The sequence below is a fragment of the Protopterus annectens genome, chromosome 13.part0 (assembly GCF_019279795.1).
Source record: "Protopterus annectens isolate FY-2018-M chromosome 13.part0, PAN1.0, whole genome shotgun sequence".
Taxonomy (NCBI): Eukaryota; Metazoa; Chordata; order Ceratodontiformes; family Protopteridae; genus Protopterus; species Protopterus annectens.
The window spans coordinates 1,090,062,586-1,090,090,085 of record NC_056747.1 but is presented as its reverse complement, the minus strand read 5'-3'; the positions used below and the strand labels follow the sequence as shown (position 1 = coordinate 1,090,090,085).

The following is a 27,500-nucleotide window of genomic DNA, read 5'->3' as shown; positions in this document are numbered from 1 at the left end:
TGCACCACAACTTTAAATCCATGTACTATCCAAAGAAAATCCCAATGAATATTCATGACGATATCTACAGCACCAACATGAATATTCACTCCAGATACCTAAATTCCATCAAATTATTTATTTTTTACTTATTTGTTTTTTGCAGGGGAGGCTGTGCCCCTATGCACTCTTCTATGGGGGGACTATGCCCCCCCAACCTCCTGCAAATTAGATATACCAACTCCGAGATCGCACTACTGTGTAGAAATGAGTGGATTTCCTGTTTTGCTCTACTGGTAAAGTCAGCATTTGAAACGTTCAGTATTCTGAACATCGGTATAGTGAAGTTTCACTCATATGAAACTTCGGTTTTCTTGTCTCGGTGTTATGAATGTTGGTCTATTGACATTTCAATCATGTTGAGTAGATTCATATATAAATAGATACACACAATACATATTTTTTGGTTTTGATAGAAACTAAACTCTAAACTAGAAGAATGAAATATATGAAAAGATAACACACTAGATTAAAGAAAAGTTAATATTAAAAGTAGGATTTCATTTTCAAAACATAGGCAGCACTGAACTGTAAGTAATACCACAGAATTAATTAACTGTTTCATAATCCTATAAAAAAACATACAGCTCATTTTGGGTAGTACTGAACAGCATCAGGTATCCTATGGCACTGTAATGACTTCTTCTTGTAGTGCGGGGTCTTTGGGGATCCTCATACTTATATTCAAAATACTGTCATTACCTCTGAAGAGAGGGCCATAGACTTACTCACTTAAAAAATAGGAGCTGTCCATGATACTCTTGTGCCTTCCTTATACATTGAACAGTCAAATGTAATAATCTAGCAGTCAGACATGGGAATTCTCTACAATGACATCATAGCATCTCATCTGTAAGCATACTATCCTCAAAACAAACAGTAGCATACGTCTCAAACTCTCAGAGCAACAAATCTGGACAAAACCATAAATAATGGGGGTAAAAAAGCCCAAAAATTAGGACAACTTTTAAATATTGCTTTTACAAACTTAGAAAGTTGATAGAATAACAGGTTTCACGTTAGTATGAACTTTCTGAAGGGTATGAAGTCTGAAATTCAAATGTCTGTTATTATTTTCTGACTTTGATCTTTAATGATTTAACAGTGATTTGCCAAAAAACTAAATTTTATGAAAAACAGACCAAAAATAAGAAGCAAAAATCTGGACATTCTACAAAAATCTGTACAGTTGAGAGGTATATAACAGTAGCTACATCTGGATCCAAGACAGCTCTCACCTTCCATTTTGTCTCAAGGTACCATTTTATTTCTTACACAAATTTATGACTAATATAGATATAGTTTTAAAATATACTTACTGTCCATGCAGGCCTCACATACTGTTTGGTTGACCCCACACCTCTGTACTACTCCTTCTCCTGGACCACACATCTTGCAACACTCTCCACTTTGTGTGAACGCTCTACTTTTACAAATATCTGCACAAGAGATAGACACCTAGAAAGGAATAACACAAAAAGCACACTTTATTATCACACTCCATCTGATGTAATAGTCTTTTGTTTATTTAATGAGAAGCTGTAACATTCTTGCCATCATACCTCTAAACCTCTTACAGCAAGAAATCTGGACAAAGCCATAAATACTTGGAGGACACAGCCCCCAAAATAGGGACACATTTTAAATACTGCTCTTAAAAACTTAGAAAGTTGATAGAATGATAGGTTTTGCATTGGCATGACGTCTGAAACTCAAATGTCTGACATTATATCTGACATCAGTCTTCAATGATTTGTCAGTGACTTGCCAGAAAACTACAATTTTATGGGATACAGACTGAAATATGAGGAAGAAATCTAGACATTCTGCAGATATCTGAACATTTGAGAGGTATGCCTGCCATCCATGCAAAGCTATTTTTCTAAGTCTTGTCACCTATCTTGCACATGTAGAATAAAATCATTTAGTTTACCAAGGTTTTCCTTTGTCTTACACTTCAACAAAAGTAAACAAAGCATAAAATGCCAAGTAACTTTATGCCTGGCAGTGAACAAGTATCTATAAATGTAGAAAATTCCTGTTCAACAATGTTATGAGCTCCAAAGTCAGTACCACACTCATCTTGGCTTAAAAAACACATCAAGAAATGCTGGAATTTCTATCTCATCTTAACACTCTGTAAGATAAAAAAAAAATAGCATGACAAACTTGTAGAACTGCAAAGAAGATGATGAAAAAAAGCATAGTTAGAATTTTTAGTAGTAACAGTGGAAAGGCAGCAGATCATCAGGTTGGGTGAGATTAAGGATAATGATGGGCAATGTCACATCTTAGAAATCAAACTGATCTTCAAAGAAATTGTTGAGTTTTTCTCAGAATTTTTTTCTGTCCAATTTAAAAATTTAAATTTATGAGAAAACAGCCAAATATTTAACAGGAATAAATATCATCTCACAGGAATGTATGCATTATTTGCTTCCTCACTCCTTCATTTAATAACTATGTGAACTAGCTTAAAGTGTTTTGATGGCCTTTTTAAAGAAGTGATCAATGTGTAAGTCAAAGGTAAACATATATGATGCAAAGACCAGTTTGGTTGTATACAGGGCTAAAGCCCTGAGCAGATTGTAGCTGGCCATGGATAAATCATCAGTCCAGGGGCTTAGGAACTAACCTGGGATTAATTAGCATTCTGGGGGCTGTGGGACCTGACCCAGGAGACACGGAAATAATGACGCACACTCAGTTCATGTTCTGTGGGGTGAAGGTTGAAGGGTGCATAGTCTGGGTGAAAATGCTATGGTGGAGTCCATGGTTCACTGGACGTGTTTTGCTTTTAAGGGAGGCATGGCTACTGAGGAAATACCTCTTCCAGTACCAGGAGACATGTCACTCATGAACACCCATTACAAGGTAACTTCTTAGGCCATAGTAGATGAAAACATATTGAGAAATAAAGAAAAAAATTCTCAAGCACCCAAAAGATTGTGGTACTACTCTTTCCAGTCACTCCATAATGTTAGCAAGAAGAAATTATCCACAGGGATTTCACCTGTAGTGGTATCAGTTGCACCAGCTGGTAGGTCAGAGGGAAGGCTTGATGGTCTCCAGGAGATTATAAGCAAAAAATAGCTAAAAAAATGTACGTTACAGAAATGTACAAATGGGATAATAATAAGCAACAATATATTTTGTGACAAAAATGTACAAACAGGGTAACAATAAGGAACAAAATAAGTGTGTGACAAAAGCATACAAACAGGGCAAGAATAAGCAATAATATAAGTTTGTGGATAACAATACATAATATTAGTGCGTGACAAAAATGTGCAGATAGTAACAATAAGTGACAATAGAAGTATATAACAAAAATGTAGAAAGAGGATAACAATAAGCTATGGTATAAGTGTTTGACAAAAATGTACAAAGAAGGTAGCAATAAGCAACAACATTAAGTGTGTGAAAAATAAGTACAACAAGGGTAACAATACACAGCAATATGTATGTGACAAAAAAAACCTAGTAACAATAAGCAATTATGTAAGTGTATGGCAAAATGTACAAACAGGATAAGGATAAGAATGTGCAATGATATAAATGTATGACAAAAATGTAAAAATAAGGTAACAATAAGCAACAATATGAATAGGCGCGTGTGTGTATATGCTATCTACTGGAAGAGGCGATAACTCCCCTACAACAATGAACGGGTCAGACTGAGACTCAAAAACTGAAAAAATGAATGAATGAAGGAATGAATGAATGAATGAATGAATGAATGAATGAATGAATGAATGAATGAATTTCACAGGCATAATTATGTATGAGTGACTAAAGCCGCGGTGGTGCAGCGGTAGCGTTATTGCCTCACAGCAAGAGATTCTCCCGTTCGATTCTCGGTTGGAGCGCCTTCTGTGTGGAGTCTGCATGTCCTCCCTGTGGTCGAGTGACGTTCGAAAGACATGCGTAGAATCGGCGTACCTTTGTTGAAGATTGGGTGTCAAGCTGGTACCTCGGCACCGTAAAAATCTACTGCCAATCATTAGTGGACCGGAGTTCCGCTGTGGCAACCGCTAACTAGGAAAAGCCAAAAGAAGAACAACAATTATGTAAGAGTGAAATGCCAAAACTCATTAGCCGAGAATCTTTTATAGTCACTGCATTATACAATAAACAAATTAGGGCAGAAAACGCTAAAAAACTCAACAAACTGTAGCCAATAATTATGTTATAACAGCATAACATATAACAAATATGATGCTATTCAACAGACATTTAGTAGGTTATGAGGTCACTGCCAGTTTGCATGTGGTACTGGTGTTAACCTCTTTCAATAGACACAACTCTGTTGAGTTACCACATTTCAGAATGAAACAGTATGTTTGCAGTATTCATAAATTTTAAACCAGAAACTTTTAGCCTGATGATAAAAACCCACTCTGTTTTGTAACATCCCAGTGTATTAGCAGTCTGTCTAGACATTAAAATTTCCTTATAAAGTTAGTATTAGGTCCAAAACCTGTTAAACCTGTTTAATATAATAATAATAGTATATGGGGAGTAAAAATGTGATTTATAATTTAGCTTGCCTTAATTTCAAAACTGGCTTGATAGAAATTATGTCATTGAGCCCTGGATATTATTATTATATTATTTTTATCAAAAGTGTTTCTAATTTTTTAACACATATTTTTATTTCCATTTTTTATAGTACACTTACCCTTTTATTCATAGTATACCCAATTTTTTTAAATTGAATTTATTTTAATTAAGATATACATTTTTGTATTGTTATTGTATATATTTTTATAATGATATTGTACATTTGTTATTTTCATTGTATATGACGTTGTTAACAGATCAACAGACTGGTTTCAAATAAATTCAAGTTTTAAAGATTTGTTCTTTAAGATTTTGTTGTGTAATTAATCAATTATCAGACAGACCAATGTCAGTATGCATTGTTTAATTCAATTAAATATATAAAGGTCCTCTATACTGTGAAATGTATCTGATGAAGTTGGTACAAAAACACTATTTGTTCAGTGAAAGCGTTAATATCTGTCTCAGTTGTTGCATTCGCTGTTAGTTCTTTGCAAGTGTCTATTAGTTTATGTTCGTGTTTGAATAAACATTTTCCACGACTCGTTCCTCTTATTGGTGCACAGTATGAACATAATATGATTGATATTAATAATTGGCTTAGTTTCTGGTGCCACTGCAGGGAGATCTAACACATGACAGCATGGTAAGACATGGTCAGCAGACCACATTGCTTTGCCAAGGATTAGCTGCCCCCCACCACAGGCTTTTGGATATACAAGAACAACATCATTGTTGTCAAATATTACTGCTTAATGTAGCCTTTGGAAATGTGGGAAGTGGGTAAGATATCACATTTAAAGAATTGAACTCTAAGGGAGCTGATACAGGTAGAGTGACAGAAATAAGACCATTTTTGATATATATGCAAAGTGCAGTGAGAATCTATGCATCTACATGCACAGTGATACTTGAAATGTTATGGAAGAACATTCAGTTAGTATACATTTCATAACATTAATGGTAAAATATGACTTTAAGAATGAGAGGCTTCCACTATGAAGAATGTAAAGCAGTGGTGACCACAGAGGTTTCTATGGTTTTGGGAGGTAACCTTATTTTGACTTGAACAATTAATAATGCACCAACTGACTTAAAAAATAAACATTTGGGACAATTTATTAAGAGCTGGTAATTACGATTCTAGTATTGAATACCCACTCTTAGCACTACCAGAGAGTGGCCCCCCAAGTTCTTTTTACAGTAATAGTTTTACATTTGAGCAGTGTGTCTCACCGAGCTAATATTTTCCTTTTACTTCAAAGATTCTGATTGCCTTTTTTTGCACTTTTAACTTTATCCTGATTATTGACATATTCATGTTGAAGAATGACATCATATCAATTTTATAAGTGAATAAATTACCACAGTTAGAAAGCCCATAAGAAAACAACACAAACAAAGCTAAACACTGGTACTACAGAACTGCATGAAAACCAAACTTTAAAAAATTCACCAAAATATTACATTGTTTTAGCAATAGATCATCGTTGAGTTGAACTAATTTCTGTGCATACTTTGTAACTTTTAATAGTGTTTGCAGCCTGTTACATTTCTCTTTGAAGACTTATTGTTGATATACTATTAGTGAGAAGAAGTAACATCTTGGTACTTGTTTTCGCTGTCAGTAAAGGAATGTGTTCAGATGCACAGATGGTATGCAACGTTTCACATGTATAACTGTGATATTTCTGTGAGGATTAGACAGCAATTTTAACTGCTGATTATGTGTCACACATTTACTCAGATTCGGCTTCTATATTTAATACTTTTGCATAATAAGGAAAGCATTTTTTATTCAGGAAGATATACCATGGGATTTAATTGTCAAAGCAGCATGAATGCTCTTACACATTTCTTGCATGACAATGTCTTATTGCAATGCCTTTGATCAGTTCTCAGATGTTATCTGCATTTAATGACTGCATGATCAGAAATTCTGCCAAGTGCATGAAAGCGCCTTTGTTTTCTTACTATAGTACTTCATTAATTTTTGTAACACGCTTTTTCAGGTTGTACGTGTTGCCTGTATGGGCAAGTGGAAGTCTGTAAACAGAAATTGTTGTCAGCAGAATCAAAAATTAAATTACAAAATACTGAAACCCCACTCGCACAGAAGTGGGGTGCCTAGCCACATTACTGGACACATGGATTTATTTAATGTCCAAAGTGATACAGTGTGGTCAGCCTAACATAATTCCATATGCCCACTATCAGCGATCTCCTAGGTGGGCAAATGGGTATGGATTACAAGTATTACCTTCTACAGATAGAGGCCAGCATCTAAGCAGCAAGTGACCCTTAAAATGTCTGAGATGATTACATATGCTCTTCCTGACTGAATATCCGCTAAAACATAAATGTTAATTTCAGCAGTACTATCACTGCATATTTGTGCTGCATTCAATTCTCATTTGACAATACAAGGGTTATGGAATATAAAAAATCCTGTGGGAATAGTGCTTTTATTTCTCTTGCCCATCCCACCATTACTTACCTTTAGGCTTCTGCACTGTGAGATGGGCAATGAACGAGTCAGTGAGTGGGTATAATGTGTAGATTAATGTGTGTGTGTGTGTGTGTGTGTGTGTGTGTGTGTGTGTGTGTGTGTGTGTGTGTGTGTGTGTGTGTGATGTCCATCCTCTGGGCCAGTAATAAAGGAGCTTCAATCCTCACCACTGACACCACTGAGGGGCATTCACTTGAAACAAAAATAGATACACACAATATTTCAAGGTGCAGCTCTCTACACCCAGCACATTTTCCCTTAACAGCACACAGTGGACACACTCAGTCCTGGGGCTGGATCCCCCCCTCTCTCCAGGCCCCAAATAAGACTCCCCACTGACACAGCTGTAGAGTTGACTCCTCAGCTGAGTGCTCCAAGCCAAGTCCTCCACCAACCTCTCTGTAAAACCAGAGCTCTGTGTCCTTGCTCCAAGTAGCTAACACACACTCTTTGAGATTTGATTTTTACCCCGCCCACACACACACACACACACACACACACACACACACACACACACACACACACACACACACACACACACACACTCATGGGAAAGGCTGGCACAAATTTACCAGCTATGTCCCCTCTGCCCAGACTATAAGGTACATACTGCCACCAGAACACTTCAAAGCCAGCTACTCTAAGGCTCTTACAAGGGTACCCAATTATACTGAAGAAAAGTAATACTAATACAAATGGTAGTGTTTGACCAATGCAGCAAGGCTTTCAGGGGTGGCCACAGTGTCACCAAATAAATATAAATACTCTCAAAGGTTAAATATTTCCTAAAAATACAGCCACAATGAAAGGTTTAAATATATTTAATAATAAATAATAAAAGAACATGAAAATACTGGATATCTATTTACAATAAATACCAGAGTTTCAATCACAGGAAATATTAAAATTAACACAGATGGAAAGGTTCACACAGATACAGAAAAACAATACTTAACTAATCTCACTATATTTTCTTAACTGACTACAGAATTACCATTCCCTAGTTCACTTACCAGAGCAAGGCAAGATGAAGTGGGTGAGGGTTCCTTCTTTGTCAGGTTTCACAAACAGACAGCCCGGAGACTTCTGTCTTATCTAGTATTAAAACATCATTTCATTGCTGGATTACAAAATGACATCACATACATCTAGTCATCTGACTCTGGTTCCCACACTACCCCCTTTACTAAACTGAACCGGAATCTAGGACATATGTGTCATAATGCACACACACATAGAGGTTGGCTAAGACGTGTTATAGCACCTGGAATCTATAAAACCATTTCAAAAACATCCACCCTTCCATGATAGCAAATAGTTCACCCTTAAGAACAATACAGTAGGATTCCCAGTCCTAGTTTTTACAGACATTTTGTCTATGGCTGCAATCAAAACTGTAAGATACAATCTTTATGGCCTGAACCACATAATTTAATTTCAAACTATTTTTCAAAGATAGCTGGACTGAGAGTAACCTCTTTTGTTCCAGTATCCTCTGTTATAATATATTCATTTCAACAGTTACAATACAGTCTGACATATAGGCGTATTTTTTTTCTGTCCAGCAGGACCCACTGCTGGTACATTTTTAATATAAGCAGCTTCACAAATACATTTTCAACACAAGCCCTGTACAAATCAGTTTGATATACAGATGACATACAATTCTTTACAAAACTCCAGCTAACTATGCTGGCATATGTTACACATCCACTGGCCTACTCCTCCTGGCATAGATGGCACTACCTCACATCATCACAGTGTGTATAAAATGGTGTGTCTGCATACACGCACACACTCTCACACACACACACACACACACACACACACACACACACACACACACACACACACACGCACTCATGTACACACACCTAAAATGTACATGCATAGCAAAATGTGATTCAGCATTGCAGTTCAACAGATATAATCAAATAAAATCACCAAATTATTTTTTTGCAGTAAAACATATAGTAGAAAGTTACACATAATAGTGCCTGTTTATTTGTAGAGCCCTGAACAAAATCCAGAGTGTAGTCTTAAAAGGTGTACATCTCATGGTATACAGGCATTGCTGGTCTATAAGATAGCAACCAAGTTTGGTACACCTAAAAGTGAATGAAGATGAAAAGTATCACCTTTGTGTGTTGAGCAAACCTTTAAATACCTCACTTGTACAAAGGTGCACAGTAAGACACATATTTGTTTGGAAATAAAAAGACATTGGATCATATCAAAATATATTTTTAAGGTAGAGAGTTGTAATCTTGAAAGAAATATAATTCAGAAAATTACTCATCAGAGAAGTGATTATTTCTTGAAGAATAAAATTCCAGGATATGCGCTGGAGGCATAAACATCATAAGTTTTCAAAGATTTGTAGAACAGGTAGTACAGGTTGAAAGAAAAGAGGAAGTAACACATACAGTTAGCTAATGTCAAAAAAAAAAAACACATGCACCCCTGCCAGAGAGGAAGAATGATCTTGATGATGGACAAAAACTTAGTGGGGCTAATGGTGATGAAATCAGGAGCATGACACAAATCAGAGGGAACTGAAGAAAGGGGAGAAGGAAAAATACTGCAAGCACATAAAGTCAAAATGTATAAAAACAGTACATGCTAAATGTACTGATAATACTATATTCTGGTTCTATAAAATGTGATTTTTAGTCGGGCTAATTTTCATCCTTTGTTTGTGTGTGTGTGTGTGTGTGTGTGTGTGTGTGTGTGTGTGTGTGTGTGTGTGTGTGTGTGTGTGTGTCTGTGTGTCTGTGTGTGTGTCTGTGTGTGTGTGTGTGTGTGTGTGTACATTTGTCCACTATATAGAATCAAACCCTTTGGAGAGGTAATCAGATAAAATAGTAGGTAAATATTCATGTGAATGAGGATTTATTAGTTTGGCATACTAAAATCCAAGCAGTAAGAATTAAGTACCGAGGCAAACAGAAAATAAAGGGGTTTGGATGAAACAATGGGAAACTTTGGAACATTCAAACAGCATGAGAAAAATCTACAAATATTGAGGATGGCAACAGAATGACTCAAATCTTGGGCTGCTGGGTATTAGTATCAGTACACACACACGCACACACACACACACACACACACACACACACACACACACACACACACACACACACACACACATACATATGTTTATGTGTGTAATTGTCTCATGAATGGTCAGCTACCACAAGCAGTGATCATCAAGTGAGCAAATATAAAAGACCAAACACACTTAGAGAATATACCTAAAACCCAATACAAAAAAACATTGACTACTGGCAAAACAATGTACTTTCAAGAGTACAAAAATAAAATAAAACAGAAGAAAACTCACCAGTACCTATGCTTTTGTAGGACAGCAAGTCCCCTGTCACTCTTCACATGGGGCAAACTCTGCACAGCCCACAGATGTTAACATATGCAGCCATTCATTGAAACATGCACAATGCATTAAGGCATAAGTAAAGGAGATATGATCAGTCATAGGGTTCCTTTCACACCACCTTGGAAAAAGGAGAAATCTGCTGGAAAATATGAATCACTGCTGCTACATACTGAAAACCCCACCAGCGAAGATTCCTAACACAAATACAACATGTGAAGAGCCCATCCATAAACCAAACAGAACCTACCCACTTCAGAATATAAACACTAAACCCTCCACAAACACATTCTACTTATAACCTTCAGTTCAGCATTGTTACCATTTATACTTTCTGCCATTCAAACTTATGTGTACTCAATCAATAATAAGTGCTGCAAACCTAGACGACTTTCTCTGCATTGAAACAAATATAATACTCCCATATATGAATCTAGCTATATAAATAAATAAATAAATATATGGTTCATAGGTTCATAGCTTCACAGGTGTGTACTAGGTTAATGGCCCTGGAGCCTTTACAAGCCTAGCCCTTAGGATTACCCTGGTATTGTGCCACCCAATCTTAGTTCCTAGTGCTTCTGTCGAGTAGAGCCACTGGAGTGATCCCTGAGGTGAATTTTCTATTTCCCATCCACTCATCAAGATTTCTCTTGAAGACAGCCAGTGAGGTCCTCTGCTTGACATGTATGGGAAGTCTATTCCATAGCATTGGCAGCCTCTGGGTTATGAACCTGTCCCTCCAGCATGTTCTGTTGAATGTGGTAATGAGGTTGAGGTCTCTGGAGAGTGGTGCAGAGGGATTGGGATTTCTTTAGAAGTAGCATTTCTAACAGAGCTGGGTCAGACATGGCTTTGTAAGTCAAGCAGAGATTGCCTCTAAGTAGGCGATATGAGATAGAGAACAGTTGGAGTTTTTTGAGTCTGTCCATACAGGACAAGTGTTTAAGGCCTAGGATCCTCTTTGTGAGGTACTTTTGCGGCCTCTCCAGTTGTTGCAGTTGTCTAGTGAAGTACATGCCAAATGGGGCATTGTACTTGATGACTGGCCTAATGAGGGAAGAGTAGAGGGAGACAATTACCTCTTTCTTCCTGGATGCAAAACCCTTAGTAATGAGATGTGCCACATAGAAGGACTTTCTGACCACATTGGCAATGTGGTGGTCAAAAGAGAGGTTGCTGTCAACCTGTGTTCCAGGATCTCTTATAACACCTTCTGTGTTCAGTTGACTACCATCAATGTGGTAATTCAAGAAAACTGGGTTTTTCCCAAAGGGGATGACGACACATTTTTTGGTATTGAGCTTAAGGCCATGGTTCTGACACCAGTCGTTGGTCTCATTGAGGCCTTTCTTTAGGATGTCAACATCACTTGGGGAGTTAAAAATAGATCCCAACTTGCAATCATCTGTGAACTTTGTCAGCCAGAGTCCCTTCGTGTTGGCCTGGACTTCAGAGAAGTAGATACCAAACAGGAGAGGACCCAGGACTGAACCGTGTGGGACTCCACTCGTGATTGGTCGGCAGTCTGACTTGGAGTCAGCTACTTTCACACTGTAGCTTCTATCTGTGAGCCAGTTTGCAACCCACCTAGTGATATAGGGGTTGATGTCTAGCTTAGTAAGTTTTTCTATGATTCCTGAGTGGGGAATGGTATCAAAGGCCTTGGCCAGATCAAGGTAGGCTGTATGAACCACCTTACCTTCATCCACAGCTCTGGTGACTGACTCACAAGTTGACCAAGTTGAGCAGGCATGCTCTACCCTTCACAAAACCAAACCGTGTAGGATCCAGAATTTGTAGATTCCCTATATCCTTGTTTATTAGGTCCATGATGATGCATTCCATTACTTTGCATATCAGACTCATCAGGCTAATGGGGCGATAGTTCCCGGGGTCTGTAATCGCTTCTCCTTTGTGGATAGGAATGGCAGTAGCAGTGTGCCATTCGGTAGGGACAAAGCCTGACGTGAGGCCGTGATTGAACAGGGCACACAGCTGAGGTGCCAGTTCACTCTGTACTTCATGTAGAACACAGCCAGGGATACTGTCAGGTCCCATAGAAGCTGTATTCTTGGCCTTGGACAGTGCTATTTTAAACTGCGCTGCAGTAATACTGGGTGCCTGGTAATCTACTGGTATTGTGATTGGTCCTTTGGGGGGGAAGGGGTAAAGTTAGTACTGAATCTGTCCTCCAGTATATTTGCAATATCTGTTGGCTCAGTATAGGAGCTACCACTTTGCAGTAGCTCAGAGCAACTCTGGGTATTGCCATGGAGATTCTTTACATAACTATAGAAGGCCTTGTGGATGTCTTTACTATCTGCTGTAATTCTGTTTTCATAGCTAGCTTTAGAGGATTTCATGAGGGTTATCAACATTTTATTGAGGCTGATAAGGGAGTTTTTCCAGTCTTGGGACTTCACCTTATTCTGCATCAGTTTCCTCCTTCTGTTGTAGAGTTTGTTTATGGCAGGCGACCACCAGATTTGAGGAGAGCATCTTAGTTCTATTGGGTATGGTGAGATACATGCATTTGGGTTCAAGTTCGTACAGTGCATTGGTGTATGATTTGGTGGTCTTGCAACTATTCTCCATTTGCATGGGTGCGGTGAAGTTAGCCACCTCTGTTTTTAGGAGCCCAAAGTTAGCTTTGGAGAAGTTTTTCATGGTGGTTACCTTTGTTGGGGGTGGGGGGGGTGGGAGGGATGTGGATTGCCAAGGTGATTAGCTTGTGATTGGATATAACCAAGGAGGAGTTGAATATTGGTTTAGAGCAACAGTCGCCCATGCTAGTAATGACCAGGTCAAGGATGATGCTACCTCTAGTGGGGATAAGAACTAGCTGGTCTAGGGCATTGGAATTAATGAATTCCAGAAAGCGTTGGGCAAGTGTATTGGTACATGAGTAGTTTTCCAAGTTAATGGAGGGATAGTTGAAGTCACCCAGTATGAGAGTGTTAGGTTGGACCCTAATATTCTCCAGGGTGCTAAGGAATGTGGAGTGTGAATCTTGGGACATAGTTGGGGACCTATAGCAGGCTACGACTTGAATCGCTGTCTTACCCAATGTTAGCTGCACCTGAAGTATCTCAGATGCATTATGTTGGGCTACCAGTCTGGAGGTGTGCACACCCTTTATGAATATGGAAACACCACTGCCTTTGGAGCTTTGGTCCAAGTTCTGAGGACAAAAGGTGTGGAATGAGTTGTAGCCTGGTAGTGCAGGGGTGCTTTCTACTGCCTTGAACCAGGTCTCTGTTACAGCACAAACATCGATATTCTCCATTTTAAGGAGTACTTCGAGTGAGTGCATTTTGAGATTTAGACTTCTAATGTTGAGCAGCATGACCCTCAAATTGCATTTGTTTGTAGCTGTTATGGGGTTAATTTGGTCTTTGGAACATCGCCTAAAAAAGGGAGGCATCATTTATGCGACTGTATCGCTGATAGCTGTTGTGTTGACACAATTTGCTGGACAAAACAGCTGATCAACAGTTGTGCAAAATTATTACATTAACGTTGATGGGGAATATTGTCTTTCCTTGTATTGTGTGATCTTGGAATTGAAAAATATAATTAGCAGGAGGTGTGGGGTAGAGCATGAGGGCTTGTCCCCTACAAAAAACATTATTTTATCGTTGCATGCTCCAAGATTCAACATATGAGTGTTTCAATTTTGTTAAATACACCCATATATACTATATATATATATATATATATATATATATATATATATATATATATATATATATATATGTGTGTATATGGGTCTACTGCTTTTGGTCGCATTACATTTGGTCAAAAATGATTTCAGGCAGTCCACTTCACCAAAAATGCATTTCACTGAAAACCCATTTGGTCGAATTCCATTTTGTCGAAATTGGAATATAGCCCCTGCTCCACTGCGTGCGATCCTGGAGTGAGAATATAAAGTAAGGGATGGTGTGGGGGGGCACAGCTCCCTGCATAATTGCAGTGTATGCACTATGATATACATATGCATCCATTAAAAATACATTGAAACATATAATGTCAGTAAAAACTAGTTGGAGGATATGCCCCTACACCCTCCAATGTCGGGGGCTGTGCCTCCCACACACCCCCTAACTTTATAATCTCAATCCAGGATCACACTGCAGTGGGGCAGGGGCTGTATTCCATTTTCCGACCAAATGAGCTTTCAATCAAATGAGCTTTCAGTGAAGTTAGCTGCCTTAAATCATTTTCGACCAAATGTAATTCGACCAAAAGCAGTAGACCCATATATATATATATATATATATATATATATATATATATATATATGTGTGTGTGTGTGTGTGTGTGTATACAAATACACAAACACGAATACACATATATGTCACATTGTTGAAACAGTTTTATGGAATGCTGTTTTTGAGATATAAATAAAAATGTTAGCACTAATAATTACAAGACTAGTTTTATGGTTTACATACACTGTGGGGTGATATTTCACTATGCTGTACATTGATCTCAGGCTTAGTATATACAACAAGTAAGAAACATATTGATGGTGGGGTGTGGGAGCATGCATCCAGTTAATATTATAGCATGTTTTTGATATGTGTTTCTTTTAGGTTCATAATGATCCATCAATATTAATCTTCTTGAGAACTAATGAATTACAAAACTTGGTTGGATTTATAAAGCATTGCCAGTTCAATACTTTCACAAGGTAGGGATGTGTCTGTTTCTCTAGTCTCTAAATATACTAACTCTTGTATTGCACAAACTGGCAAAAGAGAAAATTTAGTTTAAGAAACAGTTAATTTAGTCTCCTTACTCCAAGGTACTTGACCTCTGAGCCAGTCATGTCACAACAAAACATGTTCACTTAATAAGGAACTTAACAAAATCACTTACAGTACTTCAGCCATTCACAGAAATATGCACATTGCATCAGGTCTTAACTAAAGGAGGCATGATCAGTTAAAGGGTACCCTTCTCATCCAGTCTCTCTCCTTCAGATGTACACGTGTGCACACAGACGCACACAAACAAACTTTAGTACACGGACACACGCACATACCCCCCACACACGCACACACACACACACACACACACACACACACACACACACACACACGCACACACACACACGCAACACACCACACAGACACACACACACACACACACACACACACACACACACACACATACACACACACTCCAAACACACCACACACATGCACAAGCACACATGCGCGCACACACTAACATGTACACACATGCACAAGCACACATGCTCACACACAGGATTAGGACTATGACATGTTAATGAACTGTTTTCTGGAGTCCATGATTTCAAGGTTTGATTCCCTCAGATTTCCTTTATCTACTGTGTGACTCTGCTGAAGCCACTTACCCATATGTTCCTCTGGGTCAAACAATTAATTAGGCCAGACTCCTCACTGATGTTCTGGACTAGAGGTCTAGTAAGTACCTATGAATAAACACTCAAACATTTATGCAAAGTTATTTTTTGTTTAGGCTATAACATCTCACTTAGCCCAAGGGAGCAGTCTCATTTATATCTCTGATAAATACAGCAAAATGTAGAAAAGAGATGCAACAAATATACATCTCTTAATATAATTGCTAACAATGCATTTAAACAGCATACTGTTACTTGTTATTGGCTGCGGTGGGGGTGCTGCGGTAGCGTTGTCGCCTCACAATAAGACACTGTCCGGTTTGATTCTCAGCTAGAGCATCTTCTGCGTGGAGACATGCATGAATGGGTGCACCTTCATTGAAGGCTGTGCATCAGGGCTGGCAACTCGGCACGTAAAAATCTATCTGACAATCATTAGCAGACCGGAGTTCCGCTGTGGCGACCCCTAACCGGGTAAAGCCAAAAGACACAACAACAACTGGTACTTGTTGTTGTTGTTGTCTTTTGGCTTTTCCCGGTTAGGGGTCACCTCAGCAGAACTCCAGTCCGCTAATGATTGACAGTAGATTTTGATGAACGCCAAGGTGCCAGCTCGATGTTCAACCTTCAATGAAGGCACGCCCATTTACGCATGTCTTTCGAATGCCCACCCTACCGCAGGGAGGACATGCAGACTCCACACAGAAGGCACTCCCTGCACTCCAGCCAAGAATCGAATGGGAGAACCTCTTGCTGTGAGGCAACAATGCTGCCACTGCACCACCACGGATGTCAAACAGCATTTCTACACAGCTAAAATGTCTGATTAATTGTGTAGTATAACAGGAAACAAATCATTTTCTACATATCAGGAGTAGCAGGCAACAGATCTTTTGAAATGTTCTTCTGCAATACTTAAATTACCATATTTTAGTCACTATACAGCCATTTGGTCCCCTTTATCTGTATACAGAAGGCTATCCATATTCTGAATGGGAAGTATCAGTAAATCATGTCCTACATAATGTAGCCTAGAAGCAGCTGTGTTATATTATAATAGTTAGTAACACCTATATCATTTTGCATGCAGTTGTCAAAAGAGGCCAATTTAATTAATCTGTTCTGATGTCCACTGGGGTAATAAGCAATCACATGATGTCAACAAGGTTGTTTTCATTCTTAAAGTTGTATCTAATATAGAAGAAAGCAAGTCACTTGGTTTTCCTCCTTAAGTAAAATTAAAGCACCATAATAAACTGTACCAAATTAAACCCTTCCATTCTCCACATGAATTTAAAAAGGCAGAGTGATATTCCACACACAGCATGTCTGGCTTGCACAATACCTAACTGGAGTTTAATCTTAATGCTGAAAGCAACTGGCAGACACTGACTCACAACTTTAAATACTAACACCTACCACAGAATCTCTCAGCTTAAATGAAACAGTGCCATCAATTACTGGCATGTATCTAGGCTTCAGGGAGAAGAACTCTGACTGACCTCACGGGCATAGTTTTCTTGAAGCACAAAGCAACAGTTATTGACAACTCTATATAAGGACTGCTTTTGTATGATGCTTCACGACACTTGCTTTGCATGCTGTTAAGAGTACTTAAACTTCAAAGAATATTCTTCAAAGTTATTCATGATCACTCACCTCCAGAATAAAATACATATGTATATATATATATATATATATCTATATATATATATATATATATATATATATATATATATATATATATCACACAACTACATTTGCATAATTCTACAATAGCTGGAGCATGATTTAGCATCAAATTTCTCAATAACCTCTTTTGTTTGCTTTACTGAACTAGTTAGATTAATTTGCCTCTTTAAGAAATGCCAGTTAACAAAGCCATCAAGTTCATCTTTACAAAATATTACTCCTGCATGTATAAGCCAGTGTATAAGACTTGAATGAAAAGGGACACACTAGTAAACACTTTAGTCATAGGTGACTCTATAGTCAGGCACACTGATGTCCCACTCACCAGGCTGAACAAGGAGAAAAATTACAGTTAGCTGCCTGTCGGGTGCCAGGATCCGCCACATAACGCATGCACTCAAGTCATTCCACAACAGGGAAAATATGACTCTGTCATTGTCCATGTTGGAGTGAATGACTTGAGACGTACCTCCCTGAACTACATGAAAAGAGACATGGAACAGCTCTCGGATCATGTAGCCCAGGCAGGTATGACCCTAGCCCTTAGTAGCATCCCGCCATTGCCCAGAATGATACTACAGTATAAGGACAAAATGACTGACTTCAATAATTGACTAAGCTTCTGGTGTCATTCATTGGGAATCCAGTATCTGTCTGCCTGGGACGACATGATCAACAAACCACGATGCTTTGCAAGAGATGGTTTGCACCTGTTGCCCCTGGGATTCAGGTTACTGGCTAAAGCTCTTGCCACCCCTGTAGTGCCTTTTTAGGCAAGGTTCAAAGGACAAAACTACCACCATAACGGGTACAAGCAAGCAAAATCTGAAGGTAATGCTTCTCAATGCTAGAAGTCTAAACCTCAAGATGCACTCTCTCGAGGCTCTCCTAAAAATGGAGAACATCGATATCTGTGCAGTAACTGAGACCTGGTTCAAAGCTCCAGAGAACACCCCTGCAATACCAGGCTACAACTCATACCACACTTTTCAGCCACCAAACCAGGACCAAAACACCAAAGGTGGAGGAGTGTCCATATTCACCAAGGATATTCACACCACCAGGCTGGTTGCCAACACAATGCATCTGAAATTCTCCAGGTGCAACTAACACTAGGTAAGACTGCAATACAAATTGTAGCTTGCTACAGATCCCCCACCATGCCCCAAGATTCTCACTACACCTTTCTAAATATACTGGAAAATATTAAGATACAACCAAACACTCTAATACTTTGTGATTTCAACTACCCTGCATTAACTGGGAAAACTACTCCTGTACCGATACCTTTGCTCAACAGTTCTTGGAATTCATAAATTCCAATGACCTAGAACAACTAATTCATAGTCCCACAAGGGGTACCAATATTCTAGACCTGGTCATTACCAACATGGGAGATTGATGCTCCACACCAGTAGTCACCCCCTCATTGGTCAGATCAGACCATAAGCTAATCACCCTTGACATCCACATCCCACCCCCACCCAACTTTAAGGAAACCTCTGTAAAAAACTTCTCCAAAGCTAACTTCATGCTTCTCAAGTCAGAAGTAACAAACTTCATGACATCCATGCAGATGGGAACTGGAAGTTCAACTGCTGAATCCTACACTAAGGTGCTGTATGAGCACATTCACTCATGCATGGACCGAGCCATCCCAAATAGAACCAAGATGCTGTCCTCTAAAAAAAGTAAGCCAATCTGCTGTTCCCCTGCCATAAATAAGCTGTACAACAGAAGGAAGAAGCTGTTGCAGAAAAGAGGAAGAAGCCAAGATTCAAAAAATTTCTCTCACCAGCCTCAATAGAAAGTTAAGATCCCTCATAAAAATCTTCCAAAGCTAGTTATGAAAACAAATTGCCAAAGATTCCAAAGACAACCACAAGATATTCTATAGCTATGTCAAGAATCTAAATGGCAATACTCAAATCTGCTCTGAGCTACAGCAGAATGGCAGTAGATATACTGATCCCAAAGATATTGCCAATATCCTGGGAGATAGATTCAGTGCCTGCTTCATCCCCCTCTCTCCCCCTATAGGGCCCATCTCAATACTGAAAGAATGCTAAATTCCAGTAATCACGGCCACTCAGGTAAAAACCGCACTCTCCAAAGCCAAGAATACAGCATCCATGGGACCAGACGACATCCCAGGCTGTGTACTGCATGAACTACAAAATGAACTGGCACCTCACCTATGTGTCATGTTTAATCATAGCCTCACCTCAGGCTTCATGCCCACAGAGTGGCACACAGTTACAGTCATCCCACTCCACAAAGGGAGATCCACTTTGGATCCTTGGAACTACCGTCCCATCAGTCTGACGAGCCTGCTCTGCAAGGCCATGGAATGTATTATCATGGAACTTATAAACAAAGACATTGGCAACCTTCAAACACTGGACCTCACCTAGTTTGGGTTCATGAAGGGCCGATCTTGCCTTCTGAACCTGACTGACTTCTTCAAATCAGTTTCCAGAGCCATGAACGAGGGTAAGGTGGTTCACACAGCCTACTTAGACCTTGCCAAGGCTTTCAACACTATCCCCCACTCTGGAATCTTAGATTAACATCCTGAGTTGGGCACTAATCCCTATTTCACTCGATGTGTTGAGAACTGGCTTACTGACAGAACACACACACTGTAAAAATAGCCGACTCCAAATCCAGCTCCAGACAAGTGACAAGTGGTGTACTGCAGGGTTCTGTCTTGGGACCACACTTGTTTGGCATCTACTTCTCTGAAGTACAGGCCAACACTAAGGGACTCTGGCTTACACAGTTTGCAGATGACTGCAAGCTGAGAGCCATTATTGAATCCACAAATGATGTGGATATACTACAAAAGGCCTTACTGAAACAGATGCCTGGTGCCAGAGCCATGGGCTCAAGCTAAATGCCAAAAAATGTATAGTTGTCCGCTTTGGTAAAAACCACGTACCTGTGAACTACCACATAGGTGGCAGTGCACTTAACACCGAAAGTGTAATAAGAGACCTAGGGACACAGGTGGACAGTGGTCTCACCTTTGATACCCACATAGCCACAACTGTTAGAAAATCCTTCTACATGGTACACCTCACCACTAAGGGCTTCTCATCCAGAATAAAGGAGGTCATTATCCCTCTGTACACATCACTCATTAGACCCATTATAGAATGCAATGCCCCATTTGGTATGTACCTCACAAGACATCTGCAACAACTAGAAAGGCTGCAGAAATACCTCACAATAAGAATCACAGGCCTTGCCCTGCATTTCTTTCAGTTAGCAAATTCCTTAAATGTAAGATAACTCTGAATTACACAAAATGTGTACATAATAAACTTATACCATGTCAGTCTGTATTCCACATTCAACTTAACAATGTCTGTTTGAAATAAAAACTTTTTAGTATAATTGCAACAACCCACTACTATCTCTTAAATGTATGCACCTGTAATTCTACAAACTTTCAGAGCACCATCTTCTATGCGAATTATTACATAAAGTCCCAGTCACAGGCAAAGGATTCACCACAACACAGGCTGTGACATACTTAGTCCCTTTTCCTTCTTGTTTGACAACGTTTTATAGGATTAAATACTGAAGCCCATGTCAAAAAAAAGCATTCCCAACCAGTCCACTTCTGAAGACTCAAGAGAAAGGGAAATACTACCAAAATACTTCAATATAATTAATAATAATAATAATAATAATGATTAATTAAATGTACTTTCTTACTCAACAACAAGGTACATCCTTTACTTAGCTTCACAGTCTTTTATTTCCATCCTTGACATTTATGTCAACTGTTATGTTATTCACCAAATTTCATGGTTAGAAACTCTTTTTTGTTGAGAATTAAAATATATTTCTCCCTATCTTGGGGCAACTTCAAAACCATTATACATATCCCTATTTAACTCCAAAGCAACATAACCCAGTTAGTTATAATATATAACTAGTACATATTTTGCCAGCCTGTCATATCACATTATATCATCAGCATATCATCACTCTGAAAAATGAACACAAAGAAAAGCAGGTTATATCCTATTATCTTTACCAAAAATACACAGACTAAAGTTTTATCACTTATCGGTCTTTATTTACAAGATGTTACCTCTGTAAACTGATTTGTTATAAGAATGACTTTGTGATGGTTCAGTTTAAAATATTTATTCACTGATTATCTCATTATTGTTTTAAACTGCTTATTTTAGATAATTATACAATTTTTCAGGCATGCCTGTATATTGTGTAAATAGGTATTAAATTAGGATGCTTTTCTCCTGTTTCTTTTTAATTTGTATTCTAAATACTTAAGAAACATTTCATTATAATAATATTTGTAAAATGTGTCATAAAAATCTAAAAAAAAGCTTTGAACAAAGTACAACATCAACGTAATTAATGAATACAGGAATGATATACCCTTCTTCCACTCCCATTACAAGTGATTGTTGCTGCTGCAGTTCTGCAGTAATAACTAAACTAAAAAAAAATAAATAAATAATGATCAAGTCATACCTAAAACTATTATTCATCTTAATCGTACTACCTGAAAAAATAATTATGCAGGAAATCACAAAAGTAGTCTCATAAATCCCCTTTACCAAATTAATAAACCTCGTCTTAAATCCATATGCAGTCAACGTTTATTGCATGGTTTTGTGTGAAATGCTACCAAATGCTTTACTATTATCAAGTAATATAAATCTCCCTACTTTATAAATACAACTTCCTTAAAACCTTCCCACATAATTAAAAGTATTGAATGTTTCTTCCTTTCAGTTTACCCATCACTTCCTTTCCTGTATCCACCCCTGTGATGTTACTCACAGCTTCCTGAAGTATATTTGCCAATAATATATAATCAGTATTAGCCAAAGCCAATTGTCTCCACTTAATATCCTTGTTCTGTTTCCCTTTTCATAAACACATAACAGTTAAGTATAAGTTCCCATAGTTTCCTTTACCATCTGCCATTCATATACAATGTCCAACTGTTTCTACTCCATACTTCTATACAATGCATACACAATTCCATCAGATCTTGCAGACACTCTGCATTTATTCTCTTCAAACCTAGTGTAAATTCCTCCATCAGTGTATCAGCTTCAGTATCTCAGTTAGGGACCTACTTCTAATATTCGAAAGGCTATATCACCAAGTTTCATTTTCGCAAGACGAAAATCATGAAAACGAAATACCCAAATAGCAAATTTTTCCCAGGGCAAGTAAATACTTGCCCGAACTCCAATGAAACACACACCAGAGTAAATAAAACCCACCTAGGTGGGGGTCTACGCCCCCCCCCACATCCCCCCAGCTATACATAACAACATTGGGATCACACTCCAGTGTAGAAAAGGGCACATCAGGCAAGTGTTTACTTGCCATGGGAAAAATTTACCATTCAAGTATTTCATTTTTGTGATTTTCATCTTACGAAAATGAAATTCAATGATACGGCCTTTTGAATATTAGAAGGGATCCATCAGTGAGATGTTTCCATTCCATTTTGTACCCTTAAATCCTCTCCTTCCTTCTTTTCCTTTATATAACTTAATTAGATATTCCTGTACTCTCCTTATAACAGCCTCCTGCATAACATGCACTCCCTTATCATTCATCACTCTGCCTAGACACATATATTCAGCAAGCATTAATTTAGATTAAAATATTTACTTTTTCCTCATTTTATTTCCTTTAACTAAAACTCTTAGCTTAGTCATACAGTGCTTCGTTCTAATCGCATCTGATTTAAATAATTCTGTTTCTCCCATAATACTCTCTGTTCCAACCTGTATTGTGTCATGCAAAAACTCTACACTTTTCCTCTCACCTTTCCCTCTCATGTCTTAATTTCTCCACTGAAAAAACATAGATATTTTACCTTAATTTAATAATTCACCCATCATGAACTCAAAATATCACAAAAAATTCCTCACATTTACACGATCGACCAAAAGTTTCCTAAAATATCTGTTTATATCATCTCTGAGAAAAAATCACCACTAATTATTTTTATTGCTTTTCCTCTTATACATTTCACTTCCTCTTCCTTTCCTCCGAAATGTGTGTTCACAGCTGTATAATCTAAAAAGAAAACTTTTTTAGTCTATCCCTAATTCTGTCCTAAAATTTTATTGTAAGCTATATGATCAGTTTTTGTGATAATCTTCCTTCTCCCGTACTGTTCTAAGTGATGGCTAATGTTTGTGTCTGTTTTTGTTATTCATTTGGTTATCTTCCTACCCTATAATTCTGTTTTTCTCTCTAATGCCTGATAAAGAACAATTAAAATGTCCTTTTTGTGTACACATTGCAGTACCTTATTTGTATCCAACAAAGGCCCTAACACCATGCTCTAGCACAGAGATGTGCAGCACCATGTAGGCCTGGGCCTGTGACTATGCTGAATGCTAATGAGGCCATCCAGGGGAAAGGCATATGCTAATTAGCCATGTAATCTTTCCCTGAATCTGCCTCCAGGGAGGCATCGACATGCCAAGTGATTCAGGAAATCACCAGTCATATGGAGTAGCATGACTGGCTCTACCATGTTGCAGTATTGAGCACAGTCAGAAGGCTGTGTTCATCTATCTACCATGTCTGTGGTATGAAACTCGGGGGGAGTGGGGGGGCATTAAACAATAGGGATAGTGCACAAGTAACAGTAAATGTGCCATAACAGCGCATAAGCTATTACAGTGCAGGGGGGGTTAGGTGGGACACACTAATCAACAGGGCACCTACAAGTCTGCTATAATGGCACTTAATCTATTATGGTGATGAAGGTATTGTGGGGAATCGTGGGAGGGAACATGAGTTTGGGGGGCAGGATGGGGACTGTGGTATGTGTGTGTTTGCATGTGTACGCGTTTGTTTGTATGTATGTGTGTGTGTGTGTGTGTATGTGTGACTGTGACAGAGAATGCCAATGTCTACATAAGCAACAATTTACTACCAGGATGTGCAGATTAGCAATGACATGCACATCCTGCGAGTAACTGATAGTTAGTGATATGCTAATTAGCTGCTAATAAGGTCTTACCTCATAATTGCCAACGTGTCTCCGAATTACGAATTAGCTAATTGTGGGAGCAGGGCTTTTTTAGCATGAGTGTACTTCTCATGCTGTACAGCTTAATGAATTTCTAGAAAGTCAAAATTCTCATTCAAATACTTCAACCTTTGTAAACCTGTGAAAATGTCAACCAGTGCTTTGTCTTTCATCCATCTATTCATCCATCCATTCATCCACAACCCCTTTTTCCCCAATTTTTACACATGAGTTTGGGGTGTCACTTTTAACAGTGATGATCATCTAGAGCCAAGGTTCACATCACTGGGTGGCTAGCTCTGCTACAGCTGTTCTTTCATATCATGCACTCATATGCAAACTCACAGCTATGGCCAATTTAGAGTGTCCAGTCAACCTACTGCATGTTTTTGGAATGTGGCAGGAAACCGTAGCAACCAGAGAAAATCCACATGAAAACAAGGAGGACATACAGGCTCCACACAGAAGGCACCCATATGGGAATTGAATTGGAAAAACTCTTTCTGTGAGGTGACAATGCTATTCACTGTGGTGCCCAACTTCATCTTTGATAGATGCATAAAACACACAGTCATTATTTAAACAACATTTATCTGGCATCACTACAATATATTTCTACAACTTTACTTCTTTTTTTTTTTTTTTACTTCTGCCCCCCTACTGAAACATAACTACCACTCTGGACTAGTCTACTGCTCTTAGGGACCATACTATACTCCTCCCCCATAACAATGCAAACTTATCTCTCTGTATATTTTCTCACAGCCTAGACACATATGTTTCCTATTTCTTTAGCCAATGTAAAACAGCAAACCTCCTGACAGTACTTTCAATACTATTAGCTATTAAAGCTAATACTTCTAATCAAGCCTTGTGCTCTTTTTTCAACATTTTAATTTCCTGTTTTTAATTCTTACTCTGTTACCAATAGCAGTACTATCATCCACATGTTTAACCTTACAATTGATGTCAGAAAACATATACTGTCAGTGTACATGTACCCCCCCCCCTCCTCTCTACATATATTTCTACATTTTGGATTATTTGTTTGCTTTTGAACACCACTTGTCCTTAGGAGAGTTGTCTATCTTTTTTGCATATTTCTACATTATCATTTATTTGAGCTGATTATGTGGTTACGTTATTAATGTTCTTCTCACTACACCCCACTGTCCCCCAGAAATACTCTTCTGAATCTCTGATTCTTCAACAGATTCAGTTTCAAAAGTTTTACCTTTTTGTTAGAGCCTCTAAGCAGCCAATATAAAAGTGACCCTGTTTATCATGTTTGAAACATTCTGCATTAGAGTTACTTGCAAACTGTCCTGTTTCTCCATGTTACTTGTATCTTCTCTTTAAAAATCAATCTTTAAGAACGTGTTCAACTTTTCCACTAATACAGCAGCCTTTTGGTTGATCATAGCAACACTCTGTACCTTTAAAACTACAAAACAAAATATTACTATTTCAATGACTCGCATTATCTTTCTCTGTCATTTCATGTAACACAAACCACTCACCAGTCTAAAATCTATCAAAGTGTCTTATCTTTTCCATATTATGCACCTTCACACAGAGTTCAATTATAACACTTTTATAGCATTGTCTAAGTCAAACTCGTGGCTTCAAACTGCACTGCTACTTTGCTCATTTTATCAATATCAAGTTGTTGCATGTAACAGAATAAACAGAAACTTAAACAAAATGTTTTTTTTTTATGACAAACACTGTAGCCTGTTTATCAGAAGCCATATCAAGAAAGGCTCATTAGCAGAGTGAATCAAAACCCTGATCTCCAAAGTCACTTCACGGAACAGCTTTAAAATTTTATTGCAAAATCAGTGTCTACCAGGAAAATGCTCGTCTGAACAAATAAAACAGAAAACAATCGCTCTGGGCTCCAGACTCTCTTTTTTCCAAATCCTACCATCAGCAGCCTCACTATAACTCAATGCAGTTAGTTGACTGTTTCAGCTGCAGATTACCAGCTCACACATTAAGATATACTTAAATCGACTTTCTTCTACTTGACGCAGTGAATTCTGTAAATTCGACAGATTGCAAGTTGGAACCATTATGTAGTGCAGTCTTTTTTTTCCCCACTATGGAATTCCATGATAAATTTCCAGTGCTTGATATCAGACAGATTCTCAATTCATTTTCAGACAAACTACCAGAATGAAATTCCACAAGGTTGAAACCCATAGCAGGGTTTCTTCAGTATAGCTACTGTAGCTCTTGCAGGCATGGAATCGGGGAATGCTCATGGACTGTACCTGATCATCAGAGGTGTGATAAACTGCTTACTCATACTGGGTGTCAAGAATGCAATCAGGGAGCATGATCTGGCCAAACAATGCCCATGCACTCTACCTGGACATCACAGGTGTGAAGCACTGCTTACTTATGCTAGGTCCACAAGCATGAACCAATGAGCATGAGCTGTCTAAAAGATGCTCACGCACTCCACCTGGACATCACAGGTGCGAAGCACTGCTTACTTATGCTAGGTCCACAAGCACGAACCAATGAGCATGAGCTGTATAAAAGATGCTCACGCACTCCACCTGGACATCACAGGTCTGAAGCACTGCTTACTTATGCTAGGTCCACAAGCATGAACCAATGAGCATGAGCTATCTAAAATATGCTCACGCACTCCACCTGGATATCACAGGTGTGAAGAAAGGATTTTTTATGCTGGGCCCACAGGCATGGAATCAGGAAGTGTGAGCTGGCTAAGGAATGTTTGTGTACTCTATGTGGACATCACTGGTGTCATGAAAGGATTACTCATGCAGTTTCCTCTCCAGCCTATCGAGGATCTTAAGAGCATATAGACAATTGCCTAATTCCT

General features: G+C 38.5%; 1 protein-coding gene across 2 annotated transcripts in view; it reads right to left on the bottom strand.

The window, feature by feature from the left end:
• Positions 1-27,500, bottom strand: part of NGFR (nerve growth factor receptor) — a 515,054-nt gene that overhangs the window by 430,366 nt on the left and 57,188 nt on the right. For both annotated transcript variants that reach the window (XM_044055065.1, XM_044055064.1), the window contains exon 2: positions 1,359-1,497. In XM_044055065.1, coding sequence (XP_043911000.1) covers positions 1,359-1,497 — 139 coding nt within the window. The remainder of the gene's footprint in view (positions 1-1,358; positions 1,498-27,500) is intronic.